This window comes from Citrus sinensis, chromosome 5 (genome assembly GCF_022201045.2).
Source record: "Citrus sinensis cultivar Valencia sweet orange chromosome 5, DVS_A1.0, whole genome shotgun sequence".
NCBI lineage: Eukaryota > Viridiplantae > Streptophyta > Magnoliopsida > Sapindales > Rutaceae > Citrus > Citrus sinensis.
The window spans coordinates 28240769-28268658 of record NC_068560.1 but is presented as its reverse complement, the minus strand read 5'-3'; the positions used below and the strand labels follow the sequence as shown (position 1 = coordinate 28268658).

The following is a 27890-nucleotide window of genomic DNA, read 5'->3' as shown; positions in this document are numbered from 1 at the left end:
GAATTGTGGGATGACCCATTCTTTTGTGCAGTAAACTATAATCCACAGTCTTATTACATGAAGCAACATGAGCCACAGAGGCATTCTTATTGAATTGAGAACTATTTACAGCCTGAAGAGGAGAAGTTTCAGTATCAAATGAATTCAATTGAGTAAACATAGACACTGGTACTGCTGATAATGGACTTATTGGATTGAAAACAGACTCAGATGAGGTGGACACTGGAATAACAGAACTTGAGTTATCACAGACTGCATTTAAACTTGAAACTTGATAAAGACCTCCTCTAGCAATCCCCTTGAGCAATGTGATCCTTGAGGTCTTGTCCTTAACAAAACAGACATGGTTGTAAAATTCAATGAAAACATTGTTATCAGCAAGCAATTTGGAAACACTGATAAGGTTTTTAGTAATTGCAGGTACATGTAAAACATGATTCAGGTAAATAGGTTCTGTAGACAAGGTTTTAATAGCAACAGATCCAACATTATGAATAGGCAATCCCATACCATTTCCAACATGCAGTTTTTCACAGCCATGGTAAGTTGAGTATTTAGATAATATACCTGCATCTTGAGCAATGTGATTAGTTGCTCCAGAGTCAATGTACCAGGCTGGATCAGCTACACTGCTATAGTTTGCCAATTGTGCAGAGGGAGATACATTGTGAGGAATACCAATATTTCCAGCATACATGTTTGCCGTTTGAGTCCCATTATATGCACCATTTGCACTTTGAAAGTCAAAAGCACCTTGAGGATTCATGATACCTGGATTCTGATAAGCAACATAGCCAAAGAAAGGTCCAGCTTGTCTGGAAAAATTTAGCCTGAATCCATAACCAAAACCAGAACCATTGTACCCAGACCCTCTGCCAAGATAATTTTGATTGTTTCCAGAAAATCCTCTATAATTCTGACCTCCACCTCTTGGCCTAAAAGCATCAAAACCTCTATTTCTTGGAATAAAACCCTGATTGAACCTGTGTTTACACTTATAAGCTACATGGCCTGGAATGAAACAGATTTGACACACATCTTTTCCAGGACCAGTACTACTGTTCTGACTATTATCATAAGCACCAAAACCACCAGCACCTACATTTTTCTGATTATATCTAGATCTATTATAACCTTGGCTCTTCTGAGCAAAATTTACTGTCATATCATGTAGAGATTCATTATGAGATTTTCCTTTGCTCATTTCAAGCTTAGTTTCATGACTAAGCATCATTGAATACACCTCCTCAACAGTGAGTTTCTCTTTTTCCAGCCTAGTAAGTATATTTGTAACTAAAGATTCATAGTTATCATCTAATCCAGTGAGCAAGTGCATAATCAAGTCATTTGAAGTAACTGAATTACCTCCAATGGTCAAACTATCAGCAATTTTCTTCATCTTATTAAAATAATCACTTACTGAGAGTGATCCTTTCTTTGTTGATTGAAGTTGCATTTTCAAAGCCAGATACCTTGCTTTAGGTTGTGACATAAAGATTTCAGCAAGCATCTCCCAAAGCTCAAGTGATGTTTCACAGTTGATCACCATGATTAACACGTTATCCACCATTGACGACAGCATCCAGCTCTGCAGAAGCTTATCGGTTTTCATCCATAAGGCATAATCTGGATTCTCTTGTTTCTGTGAAGCTTCAGCTCCAGATCTTCGAAGTTCTTGAGTTGATCCAGTGAGATAACGTTCTGGACACAAATTCTCACCATTGATGAAGCTTTCAAGTCCATTAGCAATGATTGATGTTCTAACTTGAGCCTTCCACACCAGATAGTTTGATCTGTCGAGCTTTACAGGTTGAACAAAATGAAATGAGAGTGAGGAAGAAGATATATGATTGGATCCAGACATAAGTGTTTGCTCTGATACCATATTAAAATCAATGAAGGTGTTTGGTAAATGAGAAAATGAAAGAAAACTTTAGCTAAGAAAATTCTTATTGATTAGAATGTTGAATTACATCGTTATGATTATGTTAACCACTATTTATAGTTACAGTGAAAACTGATTACAAAAACAGAGCTCAAAGCTGCAACGTTAACTAACTAATAAGCCTTCCAATCATGACGTGCAAGCTGGACAAATTGTTACAACTAAATTAAAACCAAATAACCACCCAATCCAGCTCAGCAGCTCAGTACGTCATCAGCCAGCTCAGCAGCCTCAGCTTACGTCATCAGCCAGCTCAGCAGCCTCAGCTTATACACTTAACAATTTCATGTAGTAAATGAATCGATTATGCATAGAAGGGAACACGACAAGACAGGCCTGTGCGATCGATCAGAGGATCAATGGAATGGTGCTCGAGACTAGAGATTTAATAATCAGATTGTTTAGTTTAATTACGCTTTCTCGTTGGTCTCTAATCTTTATTAATTTTCTAGTGATGTTCAATTACAACAAAGTCATTATACCAAATTACTTTGCTGGTCGATCCTTTTTTTTTTTTTTGAAAAAAATATGGCGTGTCAAACTGATTTGCTGGGCTTGGGCATGTGGTTACTGGTTATTGAGATTTTAAAACAATATTTTTTAAGCAGGAGAATTACCAAGGGGCAGTGCAGAGCTAAATACTTACATCTATTATATCATCTGCAATGATGGTCGTAAGTGTGTTCCTTTTTCTCTTCATTTCCTGATGTATCAATTACAAAGTCATCAAACCAATGTGTGATTTTTTTTTTGTGTTTTAAATATGTTGAACAAAGACTACTGATTTGTTAATTGGGCATGCAACTGAGATTTTTAAAACAATAATTATAGGAGATATTGGCAGTTCTAAGTATTTTCCGAGAAAACGACAAAGTTACACTAAATGAAAAAAGTGTTTGGTGGGTGGGTTATCCATCTTTCAAGGAGTATCTTCTAAGTTTGAAAATTATTGTTGATTTTTGTCCAAAAGAAAAGTATTTGAGCTGCAGGCTACTTCCAGGAATCTTCATGCGATATTGCAGTACCTATAAGTTATTATTATGCCTTGTCAAAAGGAAAATAAAGTGTTCGCATGTTCAACCCGTTATTCTCATCATTTTATACAAATTGATTCTTTTTTTTTTAAAAAAAGTTATATTAAATTTTGAAATGATTAGAAATAGAAGAATATGTAAATATTCAGTTCTAGATCGATCAGTTTATACATAATAAGAAATAATTAATGATGAGTTATTGTTTATTATTGTTGCAAAACTAATTTTTTAAAAAAGATTATTCGATTTTTCACACTTCACAGTCAAACATTGTTTAGCGTTGTTAAAGAAAAGAGAGTTGTTTGGCTGTAGAGAAAATGAATGAGAAAACAGAGAGAGAATATTGTATTGATCACATGCTCAAATGAGCTGGATTACAAGTATTTATACATACGGCTGTATGGAATATTCTACACTCTGCATGCGAGTGATGTGTTTGTTTAAACTAACGATCATAACAGATTTAGCTGACTCAGCTGCCACATCAGCACTAGTAACAAACTCACTTAACTAGCTAAAACAGAAAGCTAAACGTAATTAATCAATTCAAATATCTTAACAAACGTAATTGTAATTTGAGTAAGTCATCTGGATCCGGTTAATAACAGGTGAAAAGAATTTTGTTACTAAATTGGAGCCGGGGGCAGTTACCAAATTATTAAATTTTTAGACATTGTACACTCTTAATAAATTATTTATCACGTCATGGGCTGCTACATACATAACTGTAACATAGTAAGACCCGTAAATTATATAACAACTTGCTCAATTATTGAAAAGAGATAATATATTATATAACAACTTTGTCAAGTTCGTATACCGCGTGAATCGCGGACGGAGGACCTGACAATATTTCCAGTCCACACTGGTAAAAAAATTATAAAAAAAAGAAGAAAAAGACAATTGGAAATTATGCTTGCAGCACTATAAGAATTGAAAGAATACGGCAACATTTTCACCACATTATCATCTCCTTCATTTCTTTCAGCATTACTTACTTTTGCAACAATTCACCATCAATTTCTTCTCTCTCTCTTTTTTTCTTTTTCACCATGGTTGATGCGATCATTTCCCCCATCTTGGAGCAGCTGACTTCAATGGCTGTTGAAGAGGCGAAGGAACAAGTGAGGCTAGTAACGGGTGTCGGAAAGGAAGTGAAGAAGCTGACCAGCAATCTCCGGGCCATTCAAGCTGTGCTCCATGATGCAGAGAAAAGGCAAGTGAAGGAGGAAACTGACAGACTCTGGCTCGATCAACTCAGAGACAGTAAGAAATCAGAAAAAGGATGTTTGGAAGCTGAGAAAATTTAATAACTGAAAGCTTTTAGCTCACACGATTTTATTCATCTAAAACTTACTTATGAAACTGTACACAGAGATGCTTATATACACAACTGATGCTCAGCTCAATTAGTTAACTCATTACAAAACTAATTCTAGCTAGCTATAACAACTTCAACTAATTATCACGTGAACAAGTGATTACATAACCACCAGGTGCCAGCTGGCATGCCATGTCATCAACTCTTAACTGTAAGCTGGAGCTGCTGCTATCCTCTGCTTTACAGTCTATGCTACTGATGTGTGCTTCCTTAACATCCCCTCTCAAGCTCAAAGGTCTACTAATGACATTGAGCTTGGATCTAAAAAAGCTGAATTTAGAAAAAGATAAGGGCTTAGTCAGAACATCAGCTACTTGTTCTTCAGTAGGAATGTATCTAACCTCCAATTCTTTTCCAAGCACTTTGTCTTTAACATAATGAACATCCAACTCTATGTGCTTAGATTTTGAGTGAAACACAGGGTTGCGAGCTAGCTCCCCTGCACTTTGGTTATCACACCAAAGAATTGGAGTAGGTAGTTTAGCAATGTTGAGTTCTGAAAATAAAGACTGCAACCAAGAAATTTCTGAGCATGCTGCTGACAGGGCTCGATATTCACTTTCTGTGCTTGACTTTGCTACAATTGCTTGCTTTTTGGAAGACCATGAAATCAGATTGTTACCCAAGTATATACAATAGGCTCCAATTGATTTTCTGTCGTCAAGATCACAAGCCCAGTCAGCATCTGTATAGCCTGTTATTCCAATTTCTAGAGTTGCTTCCTTTCTAAGATAGAGACCATAGGTGATGGTTGACTGGAGATATCGAAGAACTCTTTTGCAGGCTAACCAGTGCTGAACAGTAGGAGAACTGAGGTATTGACTGAGCTTATGAACTGAATAAGCTATATCCGGCCTGGTGAGAATTAGATATTGTAACCCTCTAACTATGCTTCTGTATTGTGTTGGATTTTTGAACTCCTGACCCAAAGGACCCCTGACATTTCTTTCTAGCTTCAAACCAGTACTAAGAGGAGTATCAGACCCTTTGCAATTCTCCATAGATGCTTTACTCAGCAAGTCTTTAATATACTTTGTTTGAGATAGATGCATACCTTCATCAAAGTAACTAACTTCAACACCTAGGAAGTAAGCAACTAATCCCAGATCTTTCAAGGCAAATGTCTGACTGAGTTTAACAATAAAATCCTCTAGTAAAACAGAATCTGGTCCAGTGACTAGAATATCATCCACATAGATCAATACTATGATTAAGCCCCTTGTATCATGTTTAATGAATAGAGATGTATCAGCCTTTGAATTAAGAAATTGCCAAGTAGTTAGACAACCCTTCAATTTTTCATACCAGGCTCGTGGAGCTTGTTTTAGACCATAGAGAGCTTTATTGAGTTTGCAGATGTACCCTTCCTTAGTTACAAAGCCTTCTGGTTGTGTCATATATACGTTCTTAGAAAGATCTCCATTAAGGAATGCATTATTTACATCAATTTGTCTGACTTTCCACCCTTTTATAACTGCCAAGCTGAGTATAACTCTAACTGTTGAAGACTTCACCACTGGACTGAAAGTTTCTGAATAATCTACCCCTGCTGTTTGGTGAAATCCCTTTGCAACCAATCTAGCTTTATACTTGCTGACAGTTCCATCTGTGTTATACTTTGTTCTGAATACCCACTTACAACCAACTAGCTTGTATGTTGAAGACATTGGCACAAGAGTCCAAGTGTTGTTGTGAATAAGAGCATCATACTCAGTTTGCATTGCATCTTTCCATTTAGGATCTGATAATGCCTCAGGGACAGTGGATGGTTCTAAGCTGTTGTGAGTTGTTAGAAAGGTCTTTGGTTTGAAAATACCAGCTCTAGCTCTGGTTATCATATGATGGGTGGAAGTAGAAGGTTTAGGCTGAGATGTTTGTGTTGTGCAGGGTATTTGTGGTGCTGGTGACTGGGGTGCAGGTGAAGGCAAAGATGTAGAGGTCTGATTTGTGGGTGACTGAGATTGAGGTGAATTTGATGATAAAGAATGATTGACAGGGAATTGATCTGCTGCAGTAGCTTCAAGACTGTTCAGATTGCTATTAGGAACTGACAGAGTAAACCTTTGAAAAAGATTATATTGAAAATCAGAGGAAGTGTGTTTAGAAGAGGAAGAAAAATTTGGATCTGAAATGTAAGGGAAAGTGGTTTCATCAAACAATACATGACTGGCAATATAAATTTTGCCTGATGAATGTAGACACTTATAGCCCTTATGTGAAGGACTATATCCTAAGAAGACACACTTTGAAGTATGGAAATGAAATTTATGGTTATTGTATTCTCTGAGAAAAGGAAAACAAGAACATCCAAATGTTCTTAGAAAGTTATAGTCTGGTTGATGATGAAAGATTGATTCATATGGAGTTTTCATTGCTAGAATAGGTGTTGGTAATCTGTTAATGAGATAGGCTGCTGTATGAAAGGAATCCCACCAGAATTTGATAGGTAATTTAGCTTGTGCAAGAAGAGTAAGACCTGATTCAGTGATGTGTCTGTGTTTCCTTTCTACCAAACCATTTTGGTTATGTGTATAAGGACAAGAGTGTCTAAATTCTATCCCTTCTTCTTGAAGATATTTGCTAAAGGATCTGAATTCCCCTCCCCAGTCAGATTGAAGACATTTAATGGGCTGTTCTAATTGTTTTTCAACTTGAGCTTTGAAAATTTTGAACACATGAAGAGTTTCATCTTTGGTTTTCAGGGGAAATATCCAAGTGAATCTGGTAAAATCATCCACAAAGCTCACATAATATTTATAACCTTGTGTGGAAACCACTGGAGCTGGTCCCCATAAATCAGTATGTAAAATGGCTAAAGGTTGTTTTGTTTTTGTTTCAGTTGCTGGAAAGTGTAATCTATGCATTTTCCCAAATTTACAAGCATCACATGAATCAAACTCTTTATTTCCATTGATAGGTTTGAAAGAGGAACAAGATTGTATTACATGGTTTAAGATCTTAGAGTTAGGATGACCTAGCCTCTGATGTAATACAGAAGTGCTTAAAAGACACTTAGAGTTCATACAAGGTTCTGCTGCCACATTTTGCAAGCAGTGATTATTTGACTGACTGAGATTGACAGTTGATAGCATTGACAAAGGAACAAATGATTGAAAAGAAGACTCAATATTGGCAACATGACCTTGAAAGGAAGACTGAGCAGAAGTTTTATTTGAGGACACTAATAGCAATCTGTACAAGCCTTTTTCAGCCTTGCCCTGCAGTATGATCAAATTCTTCACCTTGTCCTTCACAAAACAAGATTTGTCAGTAAACTCAACTGTGATATTGTTGTCTTTGGTTAGCTGAGAAATGCTTATAAGGTTCTTGGTTATTTGTGGAACTAAAAGTATATTGTTTAGTTTAATCACAGTGGAATCAGTGCAGTTGTGCAATCTCAGAACAGCTTTTCCAATATGTGTAATATTCAAGCCAGTACCATTACCAATAATGAGTTTAGATGTACCTGTAAATGATTCAGAAATTTGCATATTGTTCATGTCATTTGTGAGATGGTGAGTGGCACCACTGTCAAGGTACCAATTTGTATCAGATGATCCTTCCATGTTTGCCAGATATGCAGATTTCGGATTCCTGTTTGGAGGTGGTCTATAAGCTCCTGAAGCAATAAATTCTTCCAGCTTCCAGCATACATTAGCTGTGTGACCTATTTTGAGACAAACTTGACATGTAGGCTTAGAAGGATTCCACTGAGATTTAGGATTTCCAGGTGTTTTGCCATTATTGACAGCATTATTATTATTCCAGTTTCCTCCTCCTCCTCCTCCATAGTTTCCTCTGTAACCATTATTTCCAGCACTTCCAACAGCAAAACCAGATGATCCATAATTTCCTCTGTAACCACTATTTCCAGAATTTCCAGCATTACTGTAGCCTGTATTATATCCAAGACTACCAAAACCTTTTCCTCCTGAGAAGTTTCCTCTCTTAGGTCCTCTATTTTGTGCAAAGTTAGCTTCTAAATTGTGTTTAACATCCATATTAGCAAGCATATGAGTTTGTTGATCAATCCTAGCCTCTTGAGTTAACAGCATAGCATAAGCCTCATTAACATTCATTTTTCCAGTTCCTACTTGTCCAGTGATGTAAGTAGCAACAGAATTATAATCAGGACCTAGACCAGAGAGTACATGTAAAATCAAATCATCATTGCTTAATGCACTTCCTGCTGCAGCCATGTTATCAGCAATAGATTTCATTTTAATGAAGTATTCAGTCATTTTAAGATCATCCTTTCTAGTGGAATTCATCAAATATCTCAAATGTAATAACCTAGACTTTGATTGAGATCCAAATTGAGTTTCAACAGCTTTCCATACCTCCAATGAAGTCTCAAGATTGAACACCAAACTGATGATACCTTCACTCATGGATGAAAGAAGCCAACCGAGAAGTATTTGATCTTGTGCTCTCCAGGTTGCAAATTCGGATTCTCCACAGATCTAAGCTCATCATCATATCTATGAGCAATATGAGAAGGAGGTGGAGTGATTGACTCATCGATAAATTTCTCAAGTCTATTTCCTCGAATTGAAGCAAGCACTTGAGATCTCCAGATCAAATAGTTTGATTGATCAAGTTTAACGGGAGTATTGAAAGTGAAATTGACTGTTGTTGAATGTGCAGCGGTATTATGAACTTGATTTAAGGAAGAGGCAAGATTCACAGATGCCATTGTGGCTTTGATACCAAGTAAGAAATCAGAAAAAGGATGTTTGGAAGCTGAGAAAATTTAAGAACTGAAAGCTTTTAGCTCACACGATTTTATTCATCTAAAACTTACTTATGAAACTGTACACAGAGATGCTTATATACACAACTGATGCTCAGCTCAATTAGTTAACTCATTACAAAACTAATTCTAGCTAGCTATAACAACTTCAACTAATTATCACGTGAACAAGTGATTACATAACCACCAGGTGCCAGCTGGCATGCCATGTCATCAACTCTTAACTGTAAGCTGGAGCTGCTGCTATCCTCTGCTTTACAGTCTATGCTACTGATGTGTGCTTCTTTAACAGAGACACATCTTACAACATGGAAGATGTGTTGGATGAGTGGAGCACTGCAAGGCTCAAACTAAAAATCAATGGAGTTGATGCTCTCGTTTGTTTGGAGAAGGTATGTTCCTTCTTTCCTGCTGCCTCTTGTTTTGGTTGCAATCCACTTGTTCTATGTCGGGACATTGCTCTCAAGGTCAGAGAAATCAATGAAAGTCTTGATGATATTGCCAAACAGAAAGACCAGTTTGGTTTTGCTGTGAATGTTATTAAGAGTAATGAGAGAGCGGATGAGCGAGTACCAAGTATCTCCTCAATTGATGAGTCCGAGATATTTGGTAGAGAAAAAGAGAAGAGCGAACTCGTTAATAGGTTGTTATGTGAAAGTAGTAAAGAACAGAAAGGCCCCTGTGTTATCTCACTTGTTGGGATGGGGGGCATAGGCAAAACTACTCTTGCTCAATTTGCCTACAACAACGATGATGTTAAAAAAAATTTTGAGGAAAGAATATGGGTTTGTGTGTCAGAAGCATTTGATGTGTTCAGAATCGCTAGAGCAATCATTGAAGCTCTCACATATTCTTCCTCTAATTTTGTTGAGTTTCAATCTCTCATGCAACATATTCAAAAACATGTTGCAGGCAAGAAACTGCTTCTTGTCTTAGACGACGTGTGGAATGAAGATTTCTATAAATGGGAACAATTCTACAACTGTTTAAAGACTTGTCTCCATGGAAGCAAAATTTTAATTACCACACGTAAAGAAACAGTTGCCCGTATTATGGGATCAGCTGACATTATCTCTGTGAATGTATTGTCTGAAACAGAATGCTGGTTGGTGTTTGAGTCATTAGGATTTTCTGGTAAGTCCATGGAGGAACGTGAAAATTTAGAAAAAATTGGTCGAGAAATTATAAGAAAGTGCAAGGGCTTACCTTTAGTTGCTAAGACAATTGCTAGTCTCTTGCGGTCTAAAAACACCGAAAAAGAATGGCAAAATATCTTAGAGAGTGAGATATGGGAGATAGAAGAGGTTGAGAAAAACCTTTTAGCCCCTCTATTGTTGAGTTATAATGAATTACCATCTAAGGTAAAACAATGTTTCACTTATTGTGCCATCTTTCCAAAAAACTCTAAAATATGGAAAGATAAGTTAATTGAACTATGGATGGCTCAAGGTTTCCTTAACAATAAAAGGAGCAAAGAGATGGAGGAAATTGGTGAAGAGTATTTTAATATCTTAGCTAGCCGTTCATTCTTTCAGGATTTTGAAAGAGGATATGATGGCAAAATCTATCAGTGCAAAGTGCACGATATAGTGCACGACTTTGCCCAATTTTTGTGTAGGAAAGAATGTCTTATGGTGGAAATTCTTTGTGGCGAAGAGTCAGTTACGAGCTCTTTTTGGGAGAACAAAATCCTTCATTTAAGTTTAACTATAGAGACGGGGGCTTGGGTTTCGATCTCTTGGGATAATGTTAAAGAATTGCGAGGACTGCGTAGCCTCTTAATTGAAAGTGCTGAATATTCATGGTCTAGCGAAGTCCTACCTCAATTATTTGATAAATTAACTTATTTAAGGGCATTAAAATTAATAAAGTGTCGCAGATGGAGGTGTGATAATTACATCAAAGAAATTCCAACAAATATAGAAAAATTAATACATTTGAAATACCTTAATTTGTCCTCTCAAAAAAAGATAAAAAGATTACCCGAGACATTGTGTGAATTATATAATCTAGAGTGTTTAGCCATTAGTTTTTGCACAAATCTTAGACAATTACCTCAAGGGATTGGGAAGTTAAGAAAGCTGATGTATTTAGACAATGATTACACTAATTCTTTGAGATACTTGCCGGTTGGGATTCGGGAATTAATCAGGCTTCGGAGAGTGAGAAAATTTGTTGTGGGTGGAGGGTATGATAGAGCATGTAGCCTTGAGTCTCTTAAAAGGCTTATCCTCCTTCGAGAATGTAGGATACATGGGCTGGGTGATGTGTCAGATGTGGGTGAGGCTAGGAGAGCTGAACTTGAGAAAAAGAAAAATCTCTTTGATTTGGAACTTCGTTTTGATTGTACAATTAATGAAGAACAAGAAAGGAGGGACGATGAGGAGGATGAACAGCTTCTTGAAGCCTTACAACCCCCACCTAATTTAAAGAAATTATAGATATCTAAATACAGAGGCAATGTTATCCCCAAAAATTGGATCATGTCATTAACCAATTTAAGGTATTTATCTCTCAGCTTGTTCAAAAATTGTGAGCAATTGCTTCCTTTGGGAAAATTGCAATCCCTTGAATATCTTCAAATTGGAGGAATGCATGGTGTGAAAAGAGTGGGTAATGAATTTCTGGGAGTAGAAAGTGATACGAATGGCTCCTCAGTTATTGCCTTTCCGAAATTGAGAGAGCTTAAATTTAGTTACATGGAAGAACTGGAAGAGTGGGATTTCGGGACTGCAACAAAGGGAGAAATCATAATCATGCCACGTCTTTCTTGCTTGATCATTTTTGGATGCTTTAAATTAAAAGCACTGCCCGATCTCCTTCTTCAGAAGACAACGCTCCAGAAATTGCACATTTGGGGGGGATGTCCTATTTTTCGAGAACGTTACAGAGAGGAGACAGGAGAGGACTGGCCTAAGATACGCCACATTCCCAACATCGAGATTGAGTGAAGAATTCTCAAACCGCGCGGCTGCAATTAGTCAATTACACTCACCCACGGCCACGGGTAACTTCTTTCCAGATCTCCTATATTACTTAAAAATTAATTAATTAGTTGTTATTTTTTCGATCCAATTCAGAAATTAATTATTATAAGTGTGTCGTCAATTGCTCTGCTTTCTGCGTACTGAAATTAAAGAAACTTTTCATTTTCAGCCAATTGATTAACAACAAATTAATTAAGAGCGGATCCAAAACAGACAGAGACGAGAGTGTATGAGATGAAACGTCTAGTCCAACAGTGAACTGAGCCAACAAGGAAACGAGTCAAATTGACTCTGGTTAGTAATTATAATTTGTATATGCTTTCCTTCTCATTTGCTCTCTACTCTTCTTCATTAATTTGCTGATGCATGCCCAATTAGTTATATATATATATATATATATATATAATTATGTCATCAAACCATTATAATTAGATATAATTGTCTAACTGATTGATTTGTTTTGTTGGGGAAAGCAATGTTTTTCGGCCAAAAAGGAATTACGTAAATGGCGTAGCAGAGCAGGAATTGGGATTGCCGCATGCTTTTTCAATCTGTTGTATATGTTTTCAGTAATTTGTTTGTTTTGTTTCATCAGTCAGCCTTGTATTTGTGAAGAGAATGAATGAGGGAAAGCACAACACAGAATGGACTCTTGTGAGGCCAAACTGCTGGGGGTTGATTGATTTTGAGTGTTGAGATTGGTGTTTCTTTTCGTTTTATTTGCATCTGGGAGCTTATTGTGTGTATGCTTTATAGTGGATTATTAGTATCACCACCCACGGATGAAGGCATATTAATTAATATGTCTAACCATGTAAATTTTTTTATCTTGTGCGTTCATTGTATTATTTGATTATCATAACTAAACTCTATAAAAGATGGTCAAATTAAAATTTTGGTTTTACCTGGGGACATAATTTGTAAATAACAAACCTACGATGGTCATAACATAACAATGGTGAATCAGTGGGGCTATAAAATTTACATAAAAATGAGACGAAATTAATTAAGAGCAGATCGAAAACGTACAGATATGAGATGAAACGCTTAATCCAACACTGAACACAGGAGAGGATTCAGCACAAGTTAATATATAATAGTGGTGCCAATAAGGAATCAAATTAACTCTGGTCAGTAATTACATATGCTTTCCTTCTCATTTGCTCTCTTCTCTTCATTAATTTGATAATGCATTTTTAATTATTTATACATACATCTAACGTCATCAAGCCGTTATAATTATATTCGTCTAACTGATTAATTTTGTTGGGCATGTTACCGGAATTTTTAAAAAAGCAATATTTCCAGCCAAAAAGGAATTACGTAAATGGCGTTGCAAAGCAGGAATTCGGATAGGTGCATGCATGCATTGTGAATTTTAATCTGTATTCTATTTTGTTCTGTTTTTTTTTTTTAGATTTTTTTTTTGAGTCTTTGGAAAACTTGCCATCCCTTGATTTTTTTTTTTTGTTTTAAAATTCTTTTTGAGTCTTTGGACAATGAATGTTTGGTAACAGAGAAAGTGATACGGATGACTCCATTGGCTCCTCAGCATTTCCCAAATTGACAGAGCTCATATTTGCAATGTACTGGATAAGTGGGATTACGAGACCGTAGTAAAGGGAGAAATCATGCCACATATTAGTGAAATATGAACAAGGTATATATTTGTTAAAAGCACTGCCCCCTCACCTTTCTTCACAAGACAAACACTGCAGAAATTTTGAATGTTAGTGACTGTTCTCTTCCAGAACGTTACAGAAAGGAGACAGGAGAGAACTGGCCCAAAATATGCCACATTCCCTGCATCAACATTAATTCCGTAGATGACAAAGGGGAACCATTCATTGAGGCTAGAGCAATCATTGAGGCTCTGAAGCCAGGTTCCACCAAAGACCTTGTAGAGTTTCAATCTCTCATGCAACATATTCAAGAATGTGTTGAAGGGGAGAAATTTCTTCTTGTCTTAGACGACTTGTGGAATAAAGATTACTATAAATGGGAACCATTCTACAATTGTTTAAAGAATGGTCTCCACGGAAGTAAAATTTTAATTACTACACGTAATGAAACTACTGCCCATAATATGGGATCAACTAATATTATCCAATTGATGTTTTGTCTGAAAAGGAATGCTGGTCAATATTTGAGTCATTAGCATTTTTAGGCAAGTCCATGGAGGGACGTGAGAATTTAGAAAAAATTGGTCGAGAAATTGTAGGAAAATGCAAGGGCTTACCTTTAGCTGTAAAGACCATTGGTAGTCTTTTAAGGTCCAAAAACAATGAAGAAGAATGGAAAAATATTTTAGAGAGTGAGATATGGGAACACGAAGTGGTTAAGAAAGGCCTTTTAGCCCCTCTATTGTTGAGTTACAATGAATTGCCCTCTAAGGTAAAACATTATTTCTCATATTGTGCTGTTTTTCCAAAAGACCGTGAAATATGGAAGTATGAGTTAATTAAACTATGGATGGCTCAAGGTTACCTTAATGAGTATTTCAACATTTTAGCTAGTAGTTCATTCTTTCAAGAGTTCAATGCAGATGGTGATGGTGAAGTCTATATGTGCAAAATGCATGATTTAGTGCACGACCTTGCCCAATTTATATGGAGGAATGAATGTTTAACAGTGAAAATTCCTGGTGGTGAAGAGTCAATTATGAGTTCCTTTGAGCAGAAAAAAGTTCTTCATTTAATGTTAACTATAGACGAGGGGACTTCAGTTCCAATCTCCATTTGGAATAATGTTAAGAGAATGAGACGATTGCGTAGCCTCTCGGTTGAAGGTGGTGAATATTCATGGTCTAGCAAAGTTTTACCTCAATTATTTGATAAACTAACTTGTTTAAGGGCAATAACATTAGAGACGTATGGCTGGGATTATAATCCAATCAAAGAAATTCCAACAAATATAAAAAATTTGTTACATTTGAAATACCTTAGTTTGTTCGGTGAAAGCGAGATAAAAAGATTACCTGAGGTGTTGTGTGAGTTATACAATTTAGAACGTTTAGACGTTCGTTTTTGCGTAAATCTTAGAGAATTACTTCAAGGGATTGGGAAGCTAAGAAAGCTGATGTATTTAGACAATGAGGGGACTAATTCTTTAAGATTCTTGCCGGTAGGGATTGGGGAATTAATCAGTCTTCGGAAGTGACAAAGTTTGTTGTGGGTGGAGGATATGGCGGAGCATGTAGCCTTGGGTCTCTTAAAAAGCTTAACCTCCTTCGAGAATGTTGGATATGTGGGCGGGGTGGTGTGTCAGATGCGGGGGAGGCTAGAAGGGCTGAACTTGAGCAAAAGAAAAATCTCTTAAAATTGGGACTTCATTTTTGTCATTCAAGAGATGGAGATGAAGAACAAGCTGGGAGGAGGGAGAATGAAGAGGATGAAGCTGAACGGCTTCTTGAAGCCTTGGGACCACCTCCTAATTTAAAGGAATTACGGATACATGAATACAGAGGCAGGAGGAATGTTGTCCCCATAAATTGGATCATGTCATTAACCAACTTAAGGGATTTATATCTCTCCTACTGCAGAAATTGCGAGCATTTACCTCCTTTGGGAAAATTGCCATCCCTTGAAGATCTTCATATTTTAGGAATGGAAAGTGTGAAAAGAGTGGGTAACAAATTTCTGGGAGTAGAAAGTGATACGGATGGCTCCTCAGTTATTGCCTTTCCCAAATTGAAAAGGCTTGCGTTTCATACTATGGAAGAACTGGAAGAGTGGGATTTCAGGACTGCAATAAAGGGAGAAATCATAATCATGCCTCGTCTTTCTTCCTTGTCAATTGATGATTGCCCTAAATTAAAAGCACTGCCCGATCGCCTTCTTCAGAAAACAACGCTCCAGAGATTAGAGATTTATGGATGTCCTATTTTAGAAGAACGTTGCAGAAAGGAGACAGGAGAGGACTGGCCCAAGATACGCCACATTCCCGACATCGAGATTGAGTGAGGAATTCCCAAAGCGTGCGGCTGCAATTTCAAATTACAATCACCCACGTCCAGCGCGACGGGTAATTTCTTTCTAGATCTCCTGCTGCACGCTCAATCTATTTTACTTAAAAAATTAATTGGTTGTTATTTTTTTTTTATCCATTTTGGAAATTAATTATTATAAGTATGTCGTCAATTCCTCTGCTTTCTGCACTGAAATTAAAGAGACTTTCCATTTTCAGCAAATTGATCAACAACAATAATGAGAAAAATCAATTAAGAGCGGATCCAAAACAGACAGACGTGAGACTGAGATGAAACAAATCCAACAGTGAGCAGCGGAGAGAATACAGCAGGAATTAAAATATAATAGTGGTGCAAATAAGGAATCGAATTAACTCTGGTTAGTAATTCTATATGCTTTCCTTCTCATTTGCTCTCTACTCTTCATTAATTTGCACATGCATGTTCAATTCTTTATATATACATATATTTGTCTAACTGGTCGATTAATTTGTTGGGGAAAGCAATATTTTCAGGCGTATCAGAGCAGGAATTGAGATAGCCGCATGCATGCATTGTGAATTTTAATCTGTATTCGTTTTTTGTTTTTGTTCTTTTTTCTCTTTCAAATTCTTTTTGAGTCTTTGCAAAAATTACCCCTTGAATATCCCTATATTTACAGACTGGAAAGTTCGAAAAGGGAGGACAATGAATGTTTGGGAACAGAGAGAGTGATGCTGATGATTCCATTGGCTCCTCAACCTTTCCCAAATTGAAAGAGCTCATATTTGCAATGTACTGGAAGAGTGGGATTACGAGATGTCAAAAGCAGCCATCTAGATGGTCTAAAGCAGCCATCTAGATGGTCAGCATCCATGTTGTTAAAAGAAGAGGAATTTTGCAGCAAGTTGGAAAGGAAAAGGAGCACACGGGTTTGACATTTGAAAGAAGAAAAAAAAGAAGGTAAAAATAATATAGAATTGCTGCATAGTGCCAAAGCTTTCTCTATAAATAGAAACGAAGAGAATGAGCAAAGGCATTCCATTCTGAGAGCAATTTAGCAGTTGAGAGAAAGTTTCAAAAGCTTGAATTTATAAGCTCTTGTTATAGTGATTTAGAGAGTTTGGGTGTATTGGGGTTTTGGGAAGTGAGCTAAAATACTACAATACTTTTAACTCTTTTCACTAGTAAAATATTTCCTTCTATCTTCGCCCGTGGACGTAGGTTAAAAGCTGAATCACGTAATTTCTGGTGTCCTCTATTGTGCTTGTTTTTTATTTTTCTTCCAATTTAATTTTAGCTGCGTGTCTGCTTCACCCACCAATTTCCTAACAGTGGTATCAGAGCTATTGGTTGTATTTTTTGGAGTCGGGTACTGTTCACGTAAGGGGAACTATTCACGTATACGGAACTATTCACGTATATGGTACTATTCATGTATACGGTACTATTCACAAGAAACGGTGGGAGCGATCCAAGAATTTTGCGGTGCAAAGCAGGGAATAGTGGTTTGAGTAAAACAACTGTGTGGTTTTGTACATGTCTAGGAAAGTTCTGTCACAAAGGCGATAAGAGTTTAAGGAGTCTGGGTTTTAAGTGGGACCATTGTGACCCCTCTAGTCTTTCCTGGGAACTTTCCTGGTGTGCATTCTCACACATACTCACAACTATTCAAGGTGGTACACTAGCTTGTGTGCGGTATTTATCAACAAAATGGCGGCAAAGTATGAAATTGAGAAGTTTAACGGAAATAATTTTTCGTTGTGGAAAATGAAGATGAAAGCTGTATTGAGGAAAAATAATTGCTTGGCAGCAATTAGAGAAAGGCCCATGGAGATAACTGATGACAAGTGGAACGAGGTAGACGGCAACGCCATTTCTGATCTACACTTGGCACTTGCGGATGGAGTATTATCCAGTGTGGCAGAGAAAAATACAGCGAAGGAAATATGGGATACTCTTGCAAAATTGTACGAGGCCAAGTCACTACACAACAAAATCTTCTTGAAGAGGAAACTCTATACTCTTCGAATGGTGGAATCTACAATGGTGACCGACCACATCAACACCTTGAAGACTCTATTTTCACAACTTACAATGTTGGGTCATAATATAGATGAGAATGAACGTGCAGAGCTTCTACTTCAAAGTCTACCAGATTCGTATGATCAACTCATCATCAACCTGACAAACAACAATCCTGCGGACAGTCTAGTTTTCGACGATGTTGCAGCCTCCGTATTAAATGAGGAGAGTAGGCGAAAAAATAAGGAAAACAAATAAGCAAGTTTGCAGCAAGCGGAGGCGCTATCGGTGACGAGAGGGAGATCAACGGAACGTGGCCCCAGTGGGAGTCAAAATCATGGTAGATCAAAATCTAGAAGTAAGAAGAATGTTAAATGCTACAAATGTGGCAAGAAAGGGCACGTCAAGAAAGAATGTTGAAGTAACCAGAAGAGAAAAGAGGGCAAAGAACCTGAGTCATCAAATGCTCAGGGTTGTGTAGCAAGTACCTCGGATGATGGCAAAATTATTTACAGCGAGGCAACAACTCTTTCAGAAGGCAGAAAACGACTGTCTGATGTCTGGCTTATAGACTTAGGAGCCACCTGGCACATGACCTTTCGGAGAGAATGGTTCCACACATATGAACCTATCTCAGGAGGATCTGTATATATGGGTAATGATCATGCCTTGGAGATCACTGGTATTGGTACTGTCAAAATAAAAATGTTTGATAGTACAATTCGTACAATTAGGGAGGTACGACATGTCAACGGCCTGAAGAAAGATCTATTGTCTTTGGGACAAATGGATAGTCATGGGTACAAAACTCATGTGGAGAATGGAATTATGAAGATCGTTAAAGGCGCGCTTGTATTAATGAAGGCAGAAAAGATTGGTGCTAATTTATACATGCTTAAAGGAGAAACGCTACAGGAGGCTGATGCGTGTGTCGCATCAAATGGAGAAGAGTCATCGATGATGTGGCATCTCAAACTTGGCCACATGTCAGAACAAGGCTTGAAGATTCTCTCTAAGCGAAAATTGCTTCCGGGGCTTAAATCGGTAAGTTTACCATTTTGCAAGCATTGTGTTACAAGTAAGCAGCATAGATTAAAATTCAGCAGATCTATTGCTAGAAGTAAATGCATTCTAGACTTGATTCATTCTGATGTTTGGGAATCACCGGATATATCCATGGGAGGTGCAAAGTACATGGTGACTTTCATTGATGATTATTCCAGAAGATGTTGGGTGTATCCAATTAAGAAAAAGTCAGATGTATTTCCTGTGTTTAAAGAATACAAAGCGCGGGTAGAACTTGAATCTGGTAAAAAGATCAAGTGCTTGAGGACAGATAATGGTGGAGAATATACAGACGGCGAATTTCTTGCTTTCTGTAAGCAAGAAGGTATTCAGAGGCAGTTCACGGTGGCATACACTCCTCAACAAAACGGAGTGGCAGTGCGGATGAACAGAACTCTTACAGAAAGAATAAGAGCTATGTTGAGGACTGCTGGTCTACCCAATTCATTCTGGGCAGAAGCAGCCAAAACTGCCTATTATATAGTAAATCGGTCGCCATCTACAGCTATTGGGTTGAAGACAACGATGGAGATGTGGACTGGAAAGCCAGCTGATTATTCCTACCTACATGCATTTGGATGTCCTATGTACGTGATGTACAATGCCCAAGAAAGAAAAAAGCTGGATGCAAAATCTAGAAGATGTATCTTCTTGGGGTATGCTGATGGAGTAAAGGGGTATCGTTTGTGGGACACCACTGCCCACAAGATCGTCATCAGCAGAGATGTTATTTTTGTAGAAGATCAACTGCAAAGAAAAGATGGAGATGATGGCACTGTAAAAGAAAAGTCAGAGACTGTGCCGGTATATGTTGAAAATAATCCAGAAGATTCAGATTTTTCTGAAGCAGCACCAGAGCACGAGGAACAAGAATCAGTCGAGTCCGAGTCTCCAGAAGTTCGTCGGTCAACTCGTGAGAGACGACCGCCAACGTGGCACTCGGAGTATGTCACAGAGATCAACATTGCATACTGTCTTCTAACAGAGGATGGAGAGCCTTCAACTTTCCATGAAGCTTTAAACAGCTCAGATGTTGCTTTGTGGATGACAGCAATGCAGGAAGAAATTGAGCTCTACACAAGAATAAGACATGGGAACTTGTACCACTACCACGTGGAAGAAAAGCCATTGGAAACAAATGGGTCTACAAGATCAAACGTGATGGCAATGACCAAGTGGAGCGGTATCGTGTGAGATTGGTGGTGAAAGGATATGCTCAGAAAGAAGGTATTGACTTTAACGAGATATTTTCTCCGGTAGTTCGACTCACAACAATCAGAGTAGTCTTGGCAATGTGTGCTACATTTGACCTACATCTAGAGCAGTTAGATGTGAAAACTGCATTTCTTCATGGAGAACTTGAAGAAGAAATATATATGCTCCAACTATAAGGTTTTGCAGAAACAGGAAAAGAGAACTTGGTTTGCAGGTTGAACAAATCTCTATACGGTCTCAAACAGGCGCCGAGGTGTTGGTATAAGAGATTTGATTCCTTCATCATGAGCTTTGGATACAACAGACTCAGTTCAGACCATTGTGCATATTACAAGAGGTTTGAAGATAATGATTTCATTATTTTGCTGTTGTATGTGGATGACATATTGATAGCAGGTCCCAACAAAGATTGAATCCAAGAATTGAAGGCACAGTTAGCTAGGGAGTTTGAAATGAAGGACTTGGGACCAGCAAACAAGATTCTAGGGATGCAAATTCACCGAGACAGAAATAACAGGAAGATTTGGCTTTCGTAGAAGAATTACTTGAAGAAAATCTTGTGACGCTTCAACATGCAAGATTGTAAGTCAATTTCTACCCCACTTCCTGTTAATTTCAAATTATCCTCAAGTATGTGTCCTAGCAATGAAGCAGAGAGAAAGGAGATGTCTCGAGTACCATATGCATCAGCAGTGGGAAGTTTGATGTTCGCTATGATATGTACTAGACCAGACATTGCACAAGTAGTGGGAGCAGTCAGTCGATACATGGCGAATCCTGGTGGAGAGCATTGGATAGTTGTGAAGAGGATTCTAAGATACATCAGAGGAACCTCAGATGTTGCATTATGTTATGGAGGATCAGAGTTTACTGTCAGAGGCTATGTGGATTCAGATTTTGCAGGAGATCTTGAAAAAAGGAAATCCACTACTAGTTATGTGTTTACACTTGCGGGAGCAGCTGTAAGCTGGGTTTCGAAACTGCAAACCGTTGTGGCTTTATCTACAACAGAAGCAGAGTACATGGCAGCTACACAAGCTTGCAAGGAAGCTATTTGGATACAAAGGTTATTGGAGGAGCTCGAGTACGGACAAGAGAAAATTTATGTATTTTGTGACAGTCAGAGTGCCTTACACATTGCAAGGAATCCAGCCTTTCATTCCAGGACAAAGCACATAGGAGTTCAGTATCACTTCGTTCGAGAAGTACTGGAAGATGGAAGTGTGGATTTACAGAAAATCCATACCAAAGAGAACCTAGCAGATGTTTTGACCAAGCCGATAAATACTGATAAGTTTTTCTGGAGTAGATCCTCTTGTGGCCTAGCAGAAACGTAGGCAACATGATTATGGCGAAGCAGAAAGGATGGTGTGGAGATTGATTGATTCTCAATCTAATCTCCAAGTGGGAGAAATGTCAAAAGCAGCCATCTAGATGGTCTAAAGCAGCCATCTAGATGGTCAGCATCCATGTTGTTCAAAGAAGAGGAATTTTACAGCAAGTTGGAAAGGAAAAGGAGCACACGGGTTTGACATTTGAAAGAAGAAAAAAAAAGGTAAAAATAATATAGAATTGCTGCATAGTGCCAAAGCTTTCTCTATAAATAGAAACGAAGAGAATGAGCAAAGGCATTCCATTCTGAGAGCAATTTAGCAGTTGAGAGAAAGTTTCAAAAGCTTGAATTTATAAGCTCTTGTTATAGTGATTTAGAGAGTTTGGGTGTATTGGGGTTTTGGGAAGTGAGCTAAAATACTACAATACTTGTAACTCCTTTTCACTAGTAAAATATTTCCTTCTGTCTTCGCCCGTGGCCGTAGGCTAAAAGCCGAACCACGTAATTTCTGATGTCCTCTATTGTGCTTGTTCTTTATTTTTCTTCCAATTTAATTTTAGCTGCGTGTCTGCTTCACCCACCAATTTCCTAACACGAGACTGCAGTAAAGGGAAAAATCATTCCACATATTAGTGAAATGTGGACAAGGTATATATCTGTTAAAAGCACTGCTCCCTCAAAAGCACTGCTCCCTCACCTTTCTTCAGAAGACAAACATTCTGGAAATTTTGAATATTAGTGACTTTTCTCTTCTAGAAGAATGTTAAAGAAAGGAGACAGGAGAGAACTGGCCCAAAATATGCCACACTCCCACTCTCCCTGCATCAACACTGTGGTAATTTATTTATCCTACCTCCTTTTACTTTGTTGTTATATATTTTTAATCCAATTGAGAAATCGAAAAAACTATTATTTGTTTAGCCATTTATGCAGGCCACAATTACAAGTTTATGCATTGAATGTTGCTACTGTACAAGTACTAGATCATGATGATGCCTAAGCATCGTAGGACCCTAAGCTTTGTTATTGACTGCTGGACGTGGTGAATGAAAAAAGGGTTAAAAGAAAAAGGGAAAAAAATGCATATATTGCATTGGATAGCTAGTCTGATAAATTTATGTGGTGACAGTGACAGACACTGGTCCGCTTTACTGGGAACTCTATTTAACTCTCTATTTCCTAATGATGGATTTTTAACGTTTAGAGCTAGAATTACAAAAGGAAAAGATTTCAAAATTTTGGTTTAATCTTTGTTCGACCATTTTGGTTAACAGAGGATCAAGCTTTTACCTTAATTAACTCCAAAGAGAACCACGCCGAGTCGCTTCATATCAGGACTTGGGTAGGTCTGGTTATTTCTGCTACCGTGCTTTTGGTGAGCTAACTCAGAAATTGAGTAAATTGTGGATCAAATTTTATGTTATGTTAATGTCAGGAGCACGCGACTTTTTAATTTGTAATATCTCGAGTACTGATTAAATATCTAATTCCTGCAGCTTTATACACAAGTACGTTGATTAATTTTGCTACAAGATAGGTATCTACGACATCATCTACTATATATACATGATGGTCATAAGTGGGTTAATTCCTCTGATTTCTGCACTGGATGGAACCTTCCATTTTTGGGAAACTAATTCTCACTTGGAATGTCTAATTTCAAGCCAAGAACAGTATGTTTCTCGCTGGTGAAGTGTCTTGTGATATGGAAGACAGGAAGGGGCATGCAGTACTGAGATGTAACCAGAGGACAGGTTCAGAAATGGTGCCCAAAAGGAAATCGAATTGGTTAGTTATGCTTTCTCATTGCTCCCTCCTAATCTTCAATTATAGATAATCATCAGTCCATTGTGTGGATGATTATTTTTGTTATCGATTAGAGCTGCCTTTAAAGCAATATCTTTGAGCAGAGGAATTATGTTTCGGTAAGGGCATAGCAGAGCAGTAATTCAGTTGAAATTAAGGGGTGACCCAAGACATTGGCAGGGGCAAGATTGGAGATGTCCTATTTTAGAAGAGCATTACAAGAAGGATACAGAGCCTTCAGGAATGCTAATGGGAAATAAATATGAGCAACTGGTAACTTCTTCTGCTGCTCCGTTTTACTCGTTTGTTATTTTGTAATCCAATTAAAGAGTAAATTTTTTTTACTTAATTAGTTTAACCATTTTGTAGGCACAAGCACATGAGTATACATTGACTGTTGGTCTTGATTACTTTATAGATTAATATGAACAAGCTAAGTGTCTGTGGGTACAAAACATAGATCGATTGAATATAGCGCTGTAGATTTTTTCTTTTTTTCTTTTTCCTAATTCCAGGCCCATTTCTGAATACTTGATAATTATTTGGATATAATGTTACAGATATTCAAGGCATGTCAAGAAATTTATTCGGAGCTAGTTGGTGAGAAAGGCTGCCTCAAAGATCGAATGTTTGAATGCTAAAGGTGTGAAGATTGGTAACATCACGTTGCTTACATGTTACAAATAAATAACCCTCTGAAGTTATTAAATATTGAATTTAAAGATTAGATATCTAATTACTTTACTTTTTAAAGTAGAAATTATTAATTACTTGATAAGTATGTTAAGTCTGCCACAGATTACTTATATATGATACCATCTGCTGTGATGGAAATGAGTGTGTTAATTTCTCTTATTTCTGCACTGGAAGCAATTTTTTATTTTTAGCATACTGATAGTTTCTTCTGACGTATAAATTCAGCCAAGAATCAAAAACGTACGGGAAGAGAAAGAGTCCTGAGATGAAAGCAATCTGAAGAATCGAATTGGTTAGTTAATTACATTTTCCCATTGCTTTCTGCTCTTCATTTTTTGATAAATTTCAAAGTAGTGCAGGTATTTTTGGTAATTTCCCTATTTTAAAACTAACATCTTTTATGTTTGTCTGTTACAAATTCAGCTTTCTTGGAGGTTCCAAGATGTAAGCTTCTGTGATGACGCAGGGCAAGGAAGCTGACGTGACAGGGTATCATGAGGGGCATCACAAATTGGCTTTGCCATTTGTCACGTGGAGCATGTGATTCCAATCAGGTGCTTTCTTGAACAGCAAGAAAGCAGAGTTATAAAAGAAGCTTGAGAGGCTTGTGCGACTTGAAGTAGACCTGGATGAGGAATAGTGTGAGAGCTCTCGTAACCCCCAGCAAAGAGAGTTTCCTCGTAAATTCCTTGGTCGATTAATAAAGCATGCACATAGCTAAGGCCTAAAGTGTCTGTCTCCTTGGATGTAGGCACTAGGCTTAGAGAAGCTAAACCATGTGAAATAATAGTGTTAATTATTTCTCCTCTTTTGTGTGTTCTTGACTTGTTTGCTCTGTGCGTTATTCTTCGTTAGTGTTCTTAGGCCATGTTCGGCTATAGGAAAAATTTCAAGTGCTCAAATGAGTTAAATGTTAATAAACTATAACATCTATGCATGATTTAAATTCCTCCATTAAGAAAAAGTTTGACCCATGTTTCTCTATCCTCATAACAAAGAGTGTAAAAACATTAAGCGTCGCACTATCACGAGCAATCTGAGTGGAGGCTTTAAGTCGTTCCACTGTTGTAAGACCACTTATCTTTTTCAATTGTTCACTCAATCCTACTTGTTTTTCATTGATTTCTAGTCCCATAGCTCAACTCACGACATTAGAAGAGTCTTTCATTTGTGCAATAATAAGAGTTGTTAGCTCTGTAAGTTTTCCAAACTCTTTTGAATCTTCATTTCTTCTCCTTCTTCTTGATGGGCTTTCGATGTTTTTAGATGCTTCCGTGAAGCAAGTGAGAATGACACACAATGATCAACCTCATCTCTCACATTCTCAACATTCAAATTATGTCCTTGAGCTTTCTGTCCTCTCAAGTTCCTCCGCCACATCTCCAGGAGCTTTTGCATTTTGTCTGGTTGCATGGTCTTTACCATAAATCATACATAGGTCCTCAAAATGTGGGAATCCTTTTTTTTGGTTTTGACCACGAGGTATCCTGGGGAGGGCCCCAACTGTGGGAGGCACCTTTAAGCCCGTACCACAACCCAGACTAGAAGTCCCCGCTCGAACCGAGAGGCACAGGTTCTCCCAACAAAGGCGACTTCCCTGCGACTCGAACTGGGGAGCAAACCCAATCAAGCCACTTAAGGGGACTCCATTGCCAGTGGAGCCAACACTTTATTGGTAAAATGTGGGAATCCTTTATTCTTGAAGTTTGTTGCCTCTTTATGACTTTATAACAATAGATAAAACATTAGAAAACAACAATAATAAACATCAGAACCAGCAAGTATAACAGAGCAACCAATGAGTAAAAAGTAAAAAAAGAGCAAGTAAAACAATAATAGCAAAAGCAACCAGTAAGTAAAATAGTAGTAATCAGTAAGTATAATAGCAGTTTAATTATAGACTTGCAATATTAAGCAAGCTTAATTGTATTCAATTAAGTAAAATAGCTGTAAAAACAACAAGAACAACAAGTAAAATAGTAAAAACAATAGTAACTAGCAAGCAAAAGAGCAAGTATAACAACGGTAAACAGTAAAAATAGCAGAAAAGGCCAAAAAAGTACTAACTAGCAAGTATAACCGTAAAGACATCAAGTAAAAATACAAAAAAGGCAGTAACCAGCAAGCATGAGGTAAAAACAATAAAACAACAAAACACAAAAAAAAAAAAAAGTTGTAACTAGCAAGTATAACTGTAAAAACAACAACAAAAAAAGTAGTATTAAGCAAGTATAACAACAAAAAGAATAGTAAGCAACAAGTATAATAGGGGCAAATAGCAAGTAAAACGACAAGCAAAATAGCAAAAACAATAAAAAATATAGTAACCAACAAATATAACAACAAAAATAAAAAGTAAAACGACAGCAACCAGCAAGTATAACAGTAGCAAACAAAAAGTAAATTGCAAAATAACAAGTGAAACAATGGCTGAAAATAGCAATGATCTATAACAAAAAAGCAAATAAAACAATAACATCTCACATACCAGAATATAAGCATCCCACACAGCTTTCTCTGTAGTTATAATTTTCTTTTTTGGATCCCAACCAAAGCCACTGCAATCCAGTCCAGATAACATCTCATGTATAGTTCAAAATTTCATTTTTAAAGTCTTTATACAGATTCAATGTGTGGTTTTGCTTGTATACCACATCCAGGTAGTTTTGCTTTCGAAGTAATCTTAAGAGCCCTTAAGTAGCGTCTTTTAAAGTTATTGTCTGCATAAAATTTCTCATCATGATACAAGTCTTAAAACGATTCCACGAGCTTAATATCTTCTTCTAAGGTCCAAAATCTTGATTTTGGAGGCTATAATGCCATTTACCTATTAAAACAAAACAAAACAAAACAATAAAAATATAGTCAATTAGGTGTAAAACAATAGCAAACAAAAATTTTTAATTTGCACAACCAGGGCATTAAGTAACCAACTTATTCACATGCATAGACATATAAAACTCAATGCATATACATAAAAAGTTGCACCAACATCAGACAAATTAAACTCAGATTAAATTACAGGTGGTAATAAAATAAATCCTACACGTCACATTCAAAATAATATTGTCAATATAGTTTCAAAAGTCTCAATAGATACTAAAATACAACAAAAATTTCAGAAAAATAAAAATAAGTATTACATCCATTTTCCATGTCATCTATCTTGTTCTCCACTAATTATAAATCTGTTGAACAAAGTTTGCCTTCCATACATTCCACTCTTCCGAAGTTTCGATACTCGATATTGTTGCTCTCTACACTTTATTAATTGTCTAATAATGTTCAATTACATCAAAGTCATTATAACAAAATTACTGTGCGGGTCGATCCTTTTTTATTTTTAAAAGAAAATATGGCGTGTCAAACTGATTTGCTGGGCTTAGGCTTGTAGTTATTGAGATTTTTAAAACAATATTTTTTAAGCGGGGGAATTACCTAAGGGCAGAGCAGAGCTTCTTAATTCGGATCTAAAACAATTATTCCATAAGACTAGTAGTTAATTAATTGCCACTAAATACTTACATCTATTATATCATCTACAATGATGGTCATAAGTGTGTTCCTTTTTCTCTTCATTTCCTGATGTATCAATTACAATGTCATCAAACCAATGTGTGCTTTTTTTTTTTATGTTTTAAATATGTCGAACAAAAACTGCTGATTTGTTAAATGGGCAACTGAGATTTTTAAAACAATAATTA

General features: G+C 37.0%; 4 protein-coding genes and 1 non-coding gene across 5 annotated transcripts in view; 4 read left to right on the top strand and 1 right to left on the bottom strand.

Annotated features, from left to right (window-relative positions):
* The window catches only part of LOC127902137 (putative disease resistance protein RGA4), a 77717-nt gene that overhangs the window by 42356 nt on the left and 7471 nt on the right, over window positions 1–27890 (top strand). The gene's annotated exons all lie outside the window — the stretch shown is intronic.
* On the bottom strand, window positions 8405–8541 carry LOC127902911 (small nucleolar RNA Z247). The gene has a single exon (XR_008055548.1). It is a non-coding gene; the product is annotated as a small nucleolar RNA Z247 (small nucleolar RNA).
* Window positions 9422–11554, top strand: LOC127902421 (putative disease resistance protein RGA3). The gene is made up of 2 exons (XM_052441326.1): window positions 9422–10770; window positions 11161–11554. Exons 1-2 carry the CDS (start codon window positions 9422–9424, stop codon window positions 11552–11554), a joined length of 1743 nt encoding a protein of 580 aa, XP_052297286.1.
* LOC127902420 (disease resistance RPP8-like protein 3) lies at window positions 11597–12064 on the top strand. The gene has a single exon (XM_052441325.1). It carries the CDS (start codon window positions 11597–11599, stop codon window positions 12062–12064), a length of 468 nt encoding a protein of 155 aa, XP_052297285.1.
* On the top strand, window positions 14276–16062 carry LOC127902419 (putative disease resistance protein RGA1). The gene is made up of 2 exons (XM_052441324.1): window positions 14276–14970; window positions 15228–16062. The coding sequence occupies exons 1-2, from the start codon at window positions 14276–14278 to the stop codon at window positions 16060–16062; spliced, it is 1530 nt and encodes a 509-aa protein (XP_052297284.1).

Coding starts and splice junctions, on each gene's coding strand:
- LOC127902421 (XM_052441326.1), top strand. CDS start 9,422: ATGGAAGATGTGTTGGATGAGTGGAGCACTGCAAGGCTCAAACTAAAA. Junction 10,771..11,160: donor GAAATTCTTTGTGGCGAAGA/GTCAGTTACGAG, acceptor CACAAATCTTAG/ACAATTACCTCAAGGGATTG.
- LOC127902420 (XM_052441325.1), top strand. CDS start 11,597: ATGTCATTAACCAATTTAAGGTATTTATCTCTCAGCTTGTTCAAAAAT.
- LOC127902419 (XM_052441324.1), top strand. CDS start 14,276: ATGGAGGGACGTGAGAATTTAGAAAAAATTGGTCGAGAAATTGTAGGA. Junction 14,971..15,227: donor AGGGCAATAACATTAGAGAC/GTATGGCTGGGA, acceptor TCTTGCCGGTAG/GGATTGGGGAATTAATCAGT.